The sequence below is a fragment of the Arachis hypogaea genome, chromosome 11 (genome assembly GCF_003086295.3).
Source record: "Arachis hypogaea cultivar Tifrunner chromosome 11, arahy.Tifrunner.gnm2.J5K5, whole genome shotgun sequence".
Taxonomy (NCBI): Eukaryota; Viridiplantae; Streptophyta; class Magnoliopsida; order Fabales; family Fabaceae; genus Arachis; species Arachis hypogaea.
The window spans coordinates 132,700,977-132,715,251 of record NC_092046.1 but is presented as its reverse complement, the minus strand read 5'-3'; the positions used below and the strand labels follow the sequence as shown (position 1 = coordinate 132,715,251).

The 14,275-nt window shown below is 43.5% G+C and overlaps 3 protein-coding genes across 3 annotated transcripts; 2 read left to right on the top strand and 1 right to left on the bottom strand.

Moving 5' to 3' along the window:
- The first annotated feature begins 1,123 nt into the window (after window positions 1-1,123).
- LOC112721830 (uncharacterized) lies at window positions 1,124-2,092 on the top strand. Its single transcript, XM_025772857.1, has one exon. It carries the CDS (start codon window positions 1,124-1,126, stop codon window positions 2,090-2,092), a length of 969 nt encoding a protein of 322 aa, XP_025628642.1.
- A 9,022-nt stretch (window positions 2,093-11,114) lies between these two features.
- Window positions 11,115-11,756, top strand: LOC112721829 (protein MAIN-LIKE 2-like). Its single transcript, XM_025772856.1, has one exon. The coding sequence runs from the start codon at window positions 11,115-11,117 to the stop codon at window positions 11,754-11,756; it is 642 nt and encodes a 213-aa protein (XP_025628641.1).
- Window positions 11,757-12,097: 341 nt separating this feature from the next.
- On the bottom strand, window positions 12,098-12,851 carry LOC112721828 (uncharacterized). The gene is made up of 2 exons (XM_025772855.1): window positions 12,561-12,851; window positions 12,098-12,463 (listed from the first exon to the last, which is right to left on the bottom strand). The coding sequence occupies exons 1-2, from the start codon at window positions 12,849-12,851 to the stop codon at window positions 12,098-12,100; spliced, it is 657 nt and encodes a 218-aa protein (XP_025628640.1).
- Between the last annotated feature and the right edge of the window lie 1,424 nt (window positions 12,852-14,275).

Here is a 14,275-nt window from a genome sequence, read left to right as displayed (position 1 = left end):
TAGGCATCGAAGTGTCTTTGCAGGTACCATCCCCTCATTCCTTCATAATACACAAGTCGGACGGGGGCTCCCAAACGCAAGCCAAGTCGGAGTCCACCTCTATTCAATGCTTAGGCCAATCTCACAAGCACAATCCACCAACTTCAGGTTACCCACGTAACATTGGCACCGTTGCCGGGGAACCTGGAGATCAACCAATGATGGCGGACGATTTCAACAAGGACGGAAACACGGCATCCAATTCTGAGCAAGAGAATCAGGACGCTGGTAATAACGACAGAGCAATAGTCACTCACCAAAGGGTGACTAACCAGCACAAAGAAGGCACCTCAGGGGTAAAGGACCCAAAAGGGAACTCCTCTGAGGGACATGAATCAGGTAAAGAAGGACAATCCCATGTAACTGATTTCATGGGATTGTTCCATGGCCACCAGGGACGGTTGGAGCAACTAGAACAGGAATTGGAGCGGCAACGAGAGGCAGAAAGGAGCCTAAGAAGAGAGGTCGAACGATGGAAAGAACTTGAAGAAAATCTCAAAAGATTAGAATATGCTCTCCGAGGTAGAAACTCTCACAGTGACTGAGAAGATTCACCCTTGGGAGGAGAAGATCCTTTCACTGAGGACATAATGAGGGCAAAGGTTCCAAGGAACTTCAAAGCCCTGATATGGACTTATATGATGGGACCACCGACCCCAAGCATCACTTGAGCAATTTCAAAAGTCGGATGTACCTAGCCGACGCCTCTGATGCTACTCGCTGTAAGGCCTTTCTGACGACCCTAACGAATGCAGCGATGAAGTGGTTTGATAGCCTCCCCCCAAGGTCGGTCACCAGCTTTGACGACCTCTCGCGGAAATTTCTGATGCGATTCTCTATCCAAAAGGACAAAGTAAAGCACGCACCGAGCCTCCTGGGAGTAAAACAGGAGGTCGGAGAACCTCTAAAGGACTACATGGAGAGGTTCAACAAAGCGTGTTTGGAAATTCAAGACCTGCCTACGGAGGCGGTGATTATGGGCCTAGTAAATGGACTCCGAGAAGGCCCATTCTCCCAGTCCATCTCGAAAAGGCACCCGACTTCATTAAGTGATGTACAGGAAAGAGCCGAGAAGTACATCAACATGGAAGAAAATGCTAGGATGAGGGAACCAAGCTGGCGACCTGGGCACTCTCACTCATCAAAAGAGAAAGAGAGAGAACCCAAGAAAAAGGAGAAAGCCGGCCCTGAAAGGCCCAGGAGATATCACTCCTATACTCCTTTACGAGTTTCCCTAGTTGATGTATACAGGGAAATTTGTCATACTGAAAGACTACCTCCCCCTAGACCCATCAAAAACAAAAAGGGAGAAATTCGTGGCGAATACTGTGAGTACCATAAGCTATATGGTCATTCAACAAATGAATGTTACGACCTAAAAAATGTGATAGAAAAGCTGGCTAGAGAAGGTTGGCTTGACAAATACCTTATGGAAAGGTCGGGCCATCATGGTAAGAGAAAGCGAGATGACGAGGACCGAAGAGACCCACCACCACAGACCCCGAAAAGACATATACACATGATCTCAGGAGGGTTTGCGGGAGGTGGTCTCACAAAGTCATCTTGCAAAAGGCACCTGAAGGAAGTCTACCAAGTCGGGGGTGAAGTACCCGACCTCCCAACCATCTCTTTCACTAAAGAAGATGGACAAGGAATCATTCCTGGACATGACGATCCAGTTGTGATAACCATGATCCTTGCCAACGCCCACCTGCACAGAACCCTGGTGGATCAGGAAAGCTCGGCCGATATTATGTTTAAACCAGCATTTGATAAGATGGGACTGGATGAAAAGGAGTTAAGAGCTTTCCCCGATACCCTATATGGGCTGGGGGATGCACCAATAAAGCCACTAAGATTCATACCTCTACACACAACTTTTGGAAAAGGGGCAAAATCAAAAACTCTAAGCATCAACTTCATAGTCGTCGATGTGGGTTCGGCCTACAATGCTCTAATAGGCAGAACAACCCTAAATTGGCTCGGAGCAGTAGTATCCACCCCCCCATCTTTGCATGAAATTTTCAACACCAGAGGGAATTGCAACCGTTAGGGGAGACCAGAAATTGGCAAGAAAGTGTTACAATGAAAGCCTGAACCTAAGAGGGAAGGGAAAGGAAGTGCACACAATTAAGCTCGGAGGAGTCAGAGCTAAAGAAGAGTTGCGACCACAACCCGGGAAAAAACCTGAAGAGGTACAGGTCAGAGAAGAGGAAGGAAAAAATACCAACATAGGAGCCAACCTGAAAGAAGATTCGAAGCAGAAGCTTATAAGGCTCCTACAAGAGAATTCTGACCTCTTTGCCTGGAAGGCCTCCGACATGCCAGGGATAGATCCCGAACTCATGTCGCATAGACTGTCAGTGTACCTGGGATCGCGACCTGTTCAGAAAAGAAGAAGAACACTCGGACTTGAATGGGCCCAAGTAATGGAAGAACAAGTACAAGCCCTCTTAGAAGTCGACTTTATCAAAAAGGTTAAATATCCGGCATGGCTAGCAAATGTGGTGCTGGTAAAAAAGCAAAACGACAAGTGGAGGATGTGCGTTGATTACACTGACCTGAACAAGGCGTGTCCCAAAGACCCATATCCACTCCCAAACATTGATACCTTAGTAGACTCCAGTTCGGGGTATCAATTCTTATCGTTCATGGACGCATACTCAGGATATAACCAAATTCCGATGTATAAGCCGGATCAAGAAAAGACATCCTTCATCACACCAAGAGCAAATTATTGCTATGTAGTCATGCCTTTTGGGTTGAAAAATGCAAGAGCCACATATCAAAGGCTGATGAATAAGGTGTTTGCACCTCACCTTAGGAGTCTAATGGAAGTCTATGTAGACGACATGCTGGTAAAAACCAAGGATGAGGCCGACCTCTTGACTGACCTCTCGCAAGTCTTCAACACTATTAGGATGCATGGGATGAGGTTGAATCCCACAAAATGCACCTTCGCGGTAGACGCAGAAAAAGTTTTGGGATTTATGCTTACACAAAGGGGAATTGAAGCCAACCTCGACAAGTGCAAAGCAGTCCTAGAAATGAAAAGTCCGACTTGCTTAAAGGAGGTCCAACAATTGAATGGCCAATTTGCAGCTCTCTCTAGGTTCTTGGCAGGATCAGCGTTAAGATCCCTACCACTCTTCTCTCTACTAAGAAAAGGATGCCAGTTCGAATGGACTCCTGAGTGCGAAGAAACATTCCAGGAGTTCAAAAGGTTTTTAAGCCAACCTCCCATTCTGTCCTGACCTAAAGTTGAGGAAGAACTCGTCTTGTATTTGTCCGTAGCCGACAAAGTTGTAGCATCAGCTCTAATACGAGAAGACAAGGTCGGGCAGCATCCTGTATACTTCACCAGCAAAGTTTTACAAGGCGCTGAATTGAGGTATCAAAAACTTGAAAAGTTTGCATATACCTTAATAGTATCCTCTCAAAGGCTACGGCCTCATTTTCAAGCACACACTATAAAGGTCCGAACGAACCAGCCCATGAAGTAAATACTTCAAAGAACAGACATTGCGGGTAGAATGGTTCAATGGGCCATAGAACTGTCTGAGTTCGACCTCAAGTATGAAACTCGGACAACAATCAAAGATCAATGCCTCACCGACTTCGTGGCGGAATACGCAGGGGACCAAGAGGAAGTCGCCACAACATGGGAGTTATACGTGGACGGATCCTCCAATAAAGTCGAAAGCAGTGCAGGCATAATATTAGTCAACCAAGAGAGAACCCAAGTAGAAGTCTCCCTCAAATTTGAATTTCCAGCTTCTAACAATCAGGCAGAGTATGAAGCCTTGATTGCGGGGTTAAAGCTGGCCGAAGAAGTCGGTGCAACCAAAGTAGTCGTATTCAGCGACTCTCAGGTGGTGACCTCCCAATTAAATTGAGAGTATCAGGCTAAAGACCCCAACATGAAGAGGTACTTAGACAAAACCTTGGAGCATCTTAGGCATTTTGCAGAAACCGAGGTCAAACACATAACTTGGGATCTCAACAGCAGAGCAGATGCACTCTCCAAACTAGCAAGTACCAAGCCAAGAGAGAATAATAGAAGCCTGATACAAGAAACTCTCCAAGAACCCTCAGTAAAAAAAAAACAGAGGGCAGATAAGACATCCTTGAAGTATCCAGATTGGACCTCGGATGGATGAACCCTTTAATCGAATACATGAAATTCGACATCCTATCCAAAGAGGAAAAAAAGGCCAAGAAAATCTGGAGGGAAGCACAAAACTACACTTTGGTAAAAAATATCCTCTATAAAAGAGGTATATCCACACCATTGTTAAAGTGCGTCTCGACCTCAAGGACAACAGAAGTCTTAGAAGAGGTCCATAATGGTATCTGTGGGAACCATCTCGGAGCAAGGTCCTTGGCTAGGAAAGTCATACGAGCCGGGTTCTACTGGCCGACCTTACAGAAAGATGCCACCGAATTCGTAAAGAAGTGTCAACCATGCCAAATACATGCAAACTTCCATGTCGCTCCCCCCAAGGAGCTCATTAGCATAACTTCTCCATGGCATTTTGCAAAATGGGGGTTGGACCTATTGGGACCCTTTCCCCAAGTGCCGGGACAAGTAAAGTATCTAATAGTGGGAGTAGACTACTTCACGAAGTGGATCAAAGCAGAGTCATTAGCCACCATCACAGCCCAAAGAAGTCAGAGGTTTCTATACAAGAATATTATCACAAGGTATGGAGTCTCTCACTCCATTACTACTGATAATGGAACCCAGTTCACTGACTCCACCTTGGTAGCCAGTATGAAGATCAAGCTTCAGTTCACTTCGGTAGAGCACCCGCAAGCAAACGGGCAAGCTGAAGCAGCTAACAAAGTCATACTGGTTGGGTTGAAGAAAAGGTTACAAGATGCAAAGGGAGCATGGGCTGAAGAGCTTCCTCAAGTACTATGGGCTTATCGGACCACACCTCAGTCTGCCACAGGAGAAACACCCTTCCAACTTGCTTATGGCATAGAAGCCATAATACCAGTTGAAGTCAACGAGCATAGCCCAAGGGTGAGCTTCTACGACGAGGTTAGCAACGTACAGGGGCACAAAGAGGAGCTCGAGCTACCCCCTGAAGTCCGAGAACAAGTCCAGATAAGAGAAGCAGCGCTAAAGCAAAGAATGACAAACAGATACAACAAGAAAGTCATTCGAAAAAGCTTCGCCCCAGAAGACTTGGTCTTGATTAGAAATGACATCGGAGTCAACAAATCGGGAAAAGGAAAGCTCGCTGCTAATTTGAAAGGGCCATACAATATAAGTGAAGTCTTAGGAAAAAGGATACTACAAAGTAACCGACTTGAACGGTACCGAGCTACCAAGGTCGTGGCATGCTTGTAATATGAAAAGGTACTATAGTTAAAAGCGAACTCCACTCCCTGATGTACTCTTTTTCCTGACTTCATGGTTTTTTCCTAAAAAAGGGTTTTCCTGAAAGGGGTTTCAACAAGGAATCAAAGTGGAGACTAAGGGTCGATGATTAGTAGCAAAAAGTACCTTCGTCAATAAATAAAGATCTTTTTCTCACATCTCTATGCAAATTCCATTAAGTTATTACCATTTTCCTATGAAACACGCTGACTTAAACTCGACAAAACGTAAAAATCCCAGGACCGACCTAAGTGGTCGTCAGGATGAAACGACAAGGTACAAATCGGTGCAAAGAGGTTATACAAGCAAATCATGATAACTCGGAAATATTACAACCCACAAGTCGAAAAAACCGAGAAGAATTGAAATGTATCGTGAAAATAACCTAAGTTATGAGCAAAATTCAAAAAAGAAGCTGTAAATAACTTAGATAAAAAGAGATAACTTAGATAAAGGAAATCCATAAAAAACTAAAGGCAGAAGCTGTCTCAAAGTCTCTGAAAAAATAAATAACTTAGATAAAGCACAGCCTGCCAAGATAAAATGTTTTTTTCAAAACAAAAAGATCAAAAAGGTTTTTTTCTACAAACCTAGCAAAGAAAAATTGCAGAAAGGATGCACACACACAGGATATCTCTTAAAAAACCCCTTATCCAAAAAGGGTGAAGTAAAATAATTTTTTTGTGAACAGCCATGAAAAGCCAAGAAAGTCAGAGTCAGCCACCACAAACAACAGAAAAAGATAAATTGTTCAAAGAGGGGCCCACAAGCCGGGACCCCAATAGCTCAAATTAATTAAAAGAAGAAAACTTAAGAGTCACCAGAGGGAAGAAAGGTCGGATCAGCGGCAGGGGAGGACGGAGCGGTCTCTTCGGCAGCAGGGGTCGGAACATTTGAAGACGTTGGCTGAGACCCCTCCAGTTGATCCTCACAAACAGGAGATTCTACAAGTCTTTGCCCACGGGTCTTCAGCTCAGAATCCGTCTCAGGTCGGGGAGGAGAAACAATAACCCCATCCACAACAATCTTATCAGAATCAAGAGGGGAAAGATCCAGGCCAGGAGCAATAACTCCGACCTGCTCTTTGAAAATTCTCCAGGCCTCCTCCGAGCTTTCCGCCACGGAGACCTCCAAATCCTGATAAGCCTCTCGAGCTCTCTCCAACTCCCGCTAGAGATCAATGTTCTCAGAAAAGACCCTTACATAATTCTGCTCTGCCTTCTCCTTAAGGCCCTCTGCCATGGCACACTGGGTCATCAACTTCTTCTCCCTCTTCTGAAGTCAGGACCTTTCCTCCTTCAAACCAGCAACTTCCTCCTGGAACCTCTTCTCTTCCTCTTGATAAAGGAAAATCCTCCCCTCCAACTCTTCAACTTTTTTGGTAGAACCCAAAGAGATAAGGGGAGTCTTCTCAAAAATATCAAGAAGTTTTGTACATACCTCAGCAGCCCGAACACTCCCCTGAACCAGGATATTAAGATGGTTTCGAACGAAAGAATCATCCATATTAATTTGAGTATGGGAAAAGATGTGATTCCAAACGAACTGGGGATCATCAAAATTCCTAGAAGAAGAGCCAGACCCCGAGGTCTTACACTTTTTCTTCTCAGGTTCAGGGGAAGCTCGGACATGAAGGATGGGAGGAGGAAGAGAAGAGGCAGAAGCAGAAGTTACCATAATGGGACGAGAAGAGGTCCCCAGATCACGAGGAAGAGGAGGAGGAAGAGTGCCGGTAGCCCTCGTGGCATCAACCCGTGCCCGCGACCTTCTCTTGGCATCTTGAACCTTCTGGTAGGAGGCGATGGAACCTTTCTTCACCATCTATGAAAAAAAGAAAACAAAGAGTTAGACTACAAGTCGGAAGTCTACAAGTTGGAAGACTACAAGTTGGAAGTTACCAAAATCAACGACAAAGAAACGAAAGCTACCTAATTGGGTCTACACGAAACCCAGAGAACCAAGAAGAAACTTTTTTGTGTCCAGATTAGGGGTCCTTCCCCAAACTTCTCGGAAGAACCCAACAACGGCCTCCTCAACCTCATCCAAGTCATCCAGGCCATACTTCTCCACAGGAGAGGCCTCTAACCAATAAAGAGGAAAGCGGGGAAGAGAATTTTCGTCCAGAAAAAAAGGATGGTGACCTTCTACGGCTTGAATTTTGAAGAAAAAATTTTTAAAATCATGAAAAGACTTGTCAAAGATAGAAAAAACTTTCCGACCTTGAATGGCCCGGAAAGACACCCACTGCTACTTATTATTTTGACCACTAAATGGCTTGGTCGGATGAAAAAGATAGAAAAAATTTTTTGTGGAGGTCGGAAAGTGCAGCTCTCGGCTGACAAGTTGGTAAATTTTCATAAAACCCCAAGAATTGGGGTGGATCTGAGTAGGAGCAACTCGGCAATGATTCAGAACCTCTATCTTAAAGTCAGAAAAAGGTAGAAAAACTCCCAGACGGGTAAAAAGACAGTTATACATGAAGAAAAAATGGGGGTCTAATTTCAGAAATCCTCCCAAAATAAACCCGGTCTTCAGGGCCCGAGGCCACTAACTCATATTTGGGCTCATCAACCTCATCGCCACAAATCATATGATGGGTACGAAGGTCGATGATATAATCGACATCTACTAAAGGGCTTTCCTCCATAATTGTATCATCCACCCATTGCGAAAAGGGACTGGAGGGAAGACATCTATTCCAGTAAAAAAGAAGTAGGTAAAAGGACAATGAGACCTACAAAAAAAGGAAAAAAGATCAAAATCAGGGTCACTAAAAGAGTAAAGCAGCCCTTCAATAAAACAGAGTTACTAGACCTACAGACAGACTCACTACGAACACGCAAAAACTCCTCCAATGTGCAAAATAAAGCATCAAATAACAATGAAGGGAAGAAGAAGAGACCAACCTTTGTTAATAAGCGCGAAGGAAAATGAACACAGCGGTAGCGGACCACTCCAAAAAAGGAAGACTAGAGAGTTTCTCCTTTGAAAGAAACAAAGAGTGTATGCAGGAAGTTTTTTAGAAGGCGAAAGAAAACAAAGAAAAGAGAGGAAAAACCCATAACAGACGCGACATTTGATTAGACGCGACTGTTGAGAAATTTAAATCACGTCGGTTTCAAAATCACGTCGGCTACAAGCCCAAGTTCAAATACTCGAATCCAACTCATAAATGAAAGAGATCGAACTCGAGTAGGGGCACTGTTCATACCCTGGCCCAACACTAGGGTCCAGGTCCAAATAAGCCAAAAAGACCCAATCCAAAGATTGGCCTTCGCTATCCACCGACCTCCTTATAAGGATCCGGAAGGAGGTCGGATCGAATACAGACTCCACTTCAAAGAAGTCGGGATCAAAAGTTAGCTAGCATATAACACTTATTCAAAATAAGTAATTGCCTCTAAAATCTCTCAACCCACTTCCAGGAGCCCTATCTCAACTTCCCTAAGATAAAGGGACGGTTATCCACCTTAAAAGGTGGAACTACTCCAACGGTGGTTATTGGTTCACCACTATAAATACACTGACACCCCTCAGGTAACTCTAAGTTCCAATACTCTCTAAACCTGCTTAACCCCTTGCTGACTTAAGCATCGGAGTGTTTTTGCAGGTACCATCCCCCATTCCTTCATAATACACACAAGTCGGATGGCGACTCCCAAACGCAAGGCAAGTCGGACGGCGGCTCCCAGACGCAAGCCAAGTCGGAGTCTACCTCCATTCAATGCTTGGACCAATCTCACAAGCCCAATCCACCAACTTCAGGTTACCCACGTAACAATATCTAAAAAATTATTGTATATTTTTACTATATAATTAATAATTAATATTTAAAATAATAAAAAATAATATAGTTTAACGACAAAGAGAGCATGTAGTCACAAAAAAAAAAAACAAAATTCAAATCACATCTTCATAAATTTTAAAATTTTCTTTTTAACAATTCGGGTGAATCGATCTTCACCGATTTTGGATAATATTACCAACTTTAATCAATCTTTATTCTTAAACAGTTCAGAAACAGTACCAGATCAATTAGGAGTCCAATTCATTGGTTTTTCATATTAAAAAAACAATGGTCAATTCATGTCTTTCTTTTTTTCTTTTTATTTGTTTTTGTTTTTTTTTTATTAGCACCACACAGTAAATCGTTGGCTCTTTCTTTATTTATTTCTTAGCCTTTGGACTACGTAAATTGTAGCATTTTTTCCTGTTTTATATTTTTTGTTGATTTTACTTGATAAAAAATATTTAATAACTAAAAATAATTAACCAAAATTAGTCAAAATCTTTTTATTTAATATTTATTAATTATTATAACTATCAATAAATGTTAAATAAAAAAAATTCTAACTATTTCTTTTGTTTCCATAATATTATCGTTTTCTGATACACTTATAAAATTCACAATTTATGTGTATATATACTCATCATGATAAATGATTGGTTTTGCATGTACTTTTTATGAACGAACATAAATCATCTACAAAACTCACGATGTACATAAAAAATGAAAAATGAAAGAACAAAATTGTATTAAAATTGATTTTAAGACAATCAGATAGTATTGTTTTTCAAATCATTTATAGAAGTAAGGGCAAATCACTAATATAAGTTAAGGGGAGGAAAAATTTACACCAATCAGCCAAATCAAAAACTGGTTCATGAATCAACCAAGAGACATTTCTATATAGTTCGAATCACCCAAATTCGAACTTCAAGCTCCATGTAATTCAAATCATACTGATTCGAATTACACATACACGCATACACCCACTAATTTGAATCAACCTAATTCGAATTACACACAGAGTAATTCGAATCAGGGTGATTCGAATTACACCCACGTACGCGTTCCAAAGTAATTCGAATTGGAGTGATTCAAATTACTCAATTTTTGGCTCTAGTAGTAATTCGAATTGGGGTGTTTCGAATTACTCATGCTTCGGCTATAAAAAGAGTTCGAATCAACCTCATTCGAACCACTTTTTCATTATCATACCCCACCAAATCCCAGAGAAAACGACCCAGAACGACTCCAACAAAGGCTCGAGCAGGATATTCAGCCCATAGGGGATAATCCGGACAGACTATATCGTTTGGAAGGAGTAGCTCATATAGTCGGGGTTATCAACGAAGAGGTTAGTACGTAATCTTTTTTTTAAAAGTAGGATTAAGTAACTTATTCGTTTGTTTATATACGTTATGTTAGTGGTTTTGATGGTAAATGACGTTGGTAACATTGTATGTGACTGATTTTTTATGTTTTGTTAGTGATACTGTATGTGGTTTTGTTAGTGGTTTTGTTAGTGATTTTGTTAGTGGTTTTATTAGTGGTTTTGTTAGTGATTTTGCAAGTGGTTTTGCAAGTGGTTTTGTTAGTGGTTTTGCAAGTGATTTATGTTAGTGGTTTCGTTAGTGGTTTTGTTAGTGATTTTGTTAGTGGTTTTGCAAGTGGTTTATCTTAGTGGTTTTGTTAGTGGTTTTGCAAGTGGTTTATGTTAGTGGTTTCGTTAGTGGTTTTGTTAGTGGTTTTGCAAGTGGTTTATGTTAGTGGTTTTGTAATTGGTTTTGTAAGTGATTTTAGTTATCTGGTCCATTATATGTGCAGCCCCAGCGATGCATCTCGAGCATGCGACGGTAGCAGGGCATGTGACTGGACGAGAGGTACGGTCCATACTTGCAGATGGCGGAGTTATACCATCTTGCGAGACTGAACGATAGATGGTTCAGATTGGATGAGCCCCTTGTGAGTGCTTTCGTCGAGCGGTGGCATCCGGAGACGCACACATTTTACATGTCGTTCGGGGAGTGCACGATCACAATGCAGGACGTGTCGTACCAGTTGGGGTTGCCGGTCGACGGACGTTATGTCAGTGGTTGCTTGACGGATTTCCAGACATACATCCAGGGTGACCGTCCAGCTTGTGTGTGGTTCCAGGAGTTTCTTGGTGTGTTACCTCCTGCGAACCAAATCCAGAAGTTTGCAGTGAACTGCAACTGGTTCCAGGAGACGTTTGGAGGGTGCCCTGAGGGAGCCGACGAGGAGACAGTCAGGCGCTATATCATGATGCTGTTAGGCACTCAGCTGTTTGCCGACAAGTCCGGCAACCGTATTCACATTAGGTGGCTACCCTACGTGGCTAGGCTTGAGGATATGGGTGGCTACAGCTGGGGGTCGGCAGCACTCGCGTGGTTGTACCGGTGCATGTGCCGAGTGGCCAACATACATGTTGTGAAGTTAGCTGGTTCGTTACAGCTACTTCAGTCTTGGATCTTATGGCGCTTTCCTGGGTTTAGACCTGCTGGGTATGATACGTTCAGCTGACCCTTGGCCTCGAGGTACTGTTATCATTTTTTCTATTTCATCTAAAATTATTTTATTCCGTGTCTACTTATAATATTATACTATGTGGTGATATTTTGCATTCGTTATACCACCGATGTGAGTTGCAGGTGGTCAGGTCACAATCCTTCTGCTAGTGAGAAGGGACCTCGAGTGCATATGTGGAGGCTGAGGATAGACCTATTACAGGCTGGGGATCTTAGTATACAAACCACTTATTTTTTAATTAAGTAACCTTTCATAGTTCGCATCACGGTATGGCCTAACATTGATGCTATGTATTTGCAGTTTATTTAGATGCCGTATAGCTCTCCCGACGTCCTTCAGGTTGTGCATCCGGAGGTGTTGGAGCCTCGGCATACGGCGTTATGGCGGTGTGTGACGGCATTGATATATTTAGCATAAGCTGCATTCACAAGAAGCCTCCTTGCGTCCTTGCCCTTGAAGGTCAGGGCGAAATTTGCTATCACATGTCGAATACAGAATGCACGGTAGGCAGCAGAAGGTAGCCAGCCTCCGTCGGGAGCCTCAAGCATAGCCTTGATGCTGTTGTGCCTATCTGATATAACCAGCAGACCCAGTTGCAGGATCACGTGCTGCCGTAGATGGGAAAGAAAGAAGGACCAGGACTCCGCATTCTCACCCTCAACCTGTGCAAATGTAACAGGCAGTATGTTGGAGTTTCCGTCCTGTGCAATCGCGACGAGCAATGTACCCCATACTTACCATACAGGTGGGTGCCGTTAATACTCACCAACGGCTTGCAATGCCGGAATGCCTCAATACATGGTGGAAACATCCAGAAGAGCTGGTGAAAATAAGCTTGCAAGTCGTCGACCTGGCCCCAACTCGAACAGGACTCATCCTAAGGACTGCAACAATACTAGGCATTGTCAACTGAACTCCTAACACCCACCGCGGGAGCTCGTTGTACGACTCATCCCAATCACCGTAGATGTGGGCGACGGCCTTCTGCTTCGCCAACCAAACCCTCCTATACGTCGGCCTGAACCCAAAGTGTGCCGCCGTCTCATTCAGGAGCACCTTGATGCTGACGGATGCATCAGCTCTAACCATTGGCATGATGAATTCCGAGGTCACATGATAATCCAGACTCCTGTGGTTGCTAGGGATGGACGTCGCGAGACACGTATGTGGTCTGTTGTACCGTTTTACCTCCCAAATACCCTTGCGCTGCCGGAGACTTAGCCTAATCAATTATGTGCACCCATTTTCAAACTCAGAACACTTCCCAACATACCGGCGATAGTCAGACTCCACCATTTTGTACTGTACCCCGCGTTGGATGCTATACGTCCTCACACTTAACACAGCCTCATCTTTATCCTGAAACTGCTGACCAACCTGAAACTCTGTGAGACCTACAGACCCCTAGCCATCTCTAGCACCAAATCCAGTAGGCTCCCCAGGAACCCCTCCTGTCTCATGGCATCCAAGTCCAAAGATGAAAAGTGCGAAGGGTACTGCTGTGTGCCAGAGTTAGAACCACCTCCAGCCCCAGCTGGATCACTTGCTCAAATATCATCGCCACTGTCATCAGCAATGATATCCTGCTCCACGTCATCATTGTCAACATCATCCAGCAAAGCATCGCCCAGACCAGCCGGTGCAGCACACTGTAAAAAAGTCGGCACAACATCTACTATTCCAACCTCTCCACCTCCACTACAGTTGAGATCAACAGCGAATGACGGGGAGGCGACAGGCTCGACCGGAGGTTCATTCACAGGGACGGACGAAGATGCACCAACAGGTCTGGAGCTAGAATCGGCTACCGTGCCTATAGTGTGGGTATTCCAGTTCGAACCCCCCGAGCTAAATACCACATCAACCAACTTCGCCAATAGCTCAGGTATCCTAACCTCGGAAAACTGCCGACGACAATGAAACAGGACCTGCAAGTCCTCATCACCCCCGATCGTGAAACAATCATACTTCACTATTTCTTGCATCACTGAGATCGGAATGCGATAGAATAACTTGTGAATCCGTTTCATGCCTTGCAGACCAAGTTTCTGTAGTATAGAATTCACAACCTCATCATAGCTCATCGTAGGCCTGATAAAAATACTGAGAGGATCCTTATCAGTGAACTTCACACCAGATCGTGTTTTCCTCTTAATCGATCCTCTGTAATGAACCAACACTACAAAACTCTCCTCACTAGTCATTTTCTCACTCTAATGAGATCAATTCACATTCACACCATATTTATACACGTCTGGCCCTGTATAATTTGAACTACTGTAGTTCAAATTATAGCTTGTGTAATTCGAATCACTCCAATTTGAATTACTTTGGAACGCGTGCGTGGGTGTAATTCGAATCACCCTGATTCGAATTACTGTATGTATGTAATTCGAATCAGGTTGATTCGAATTAGTGAGTGTGTGCGTGTATGTGTAATTTGAATCAGTATGATTCGAATTACATGGAGATGAAGTTTGAATTTGGGTGATTCGAACTATATAGAAATGTCT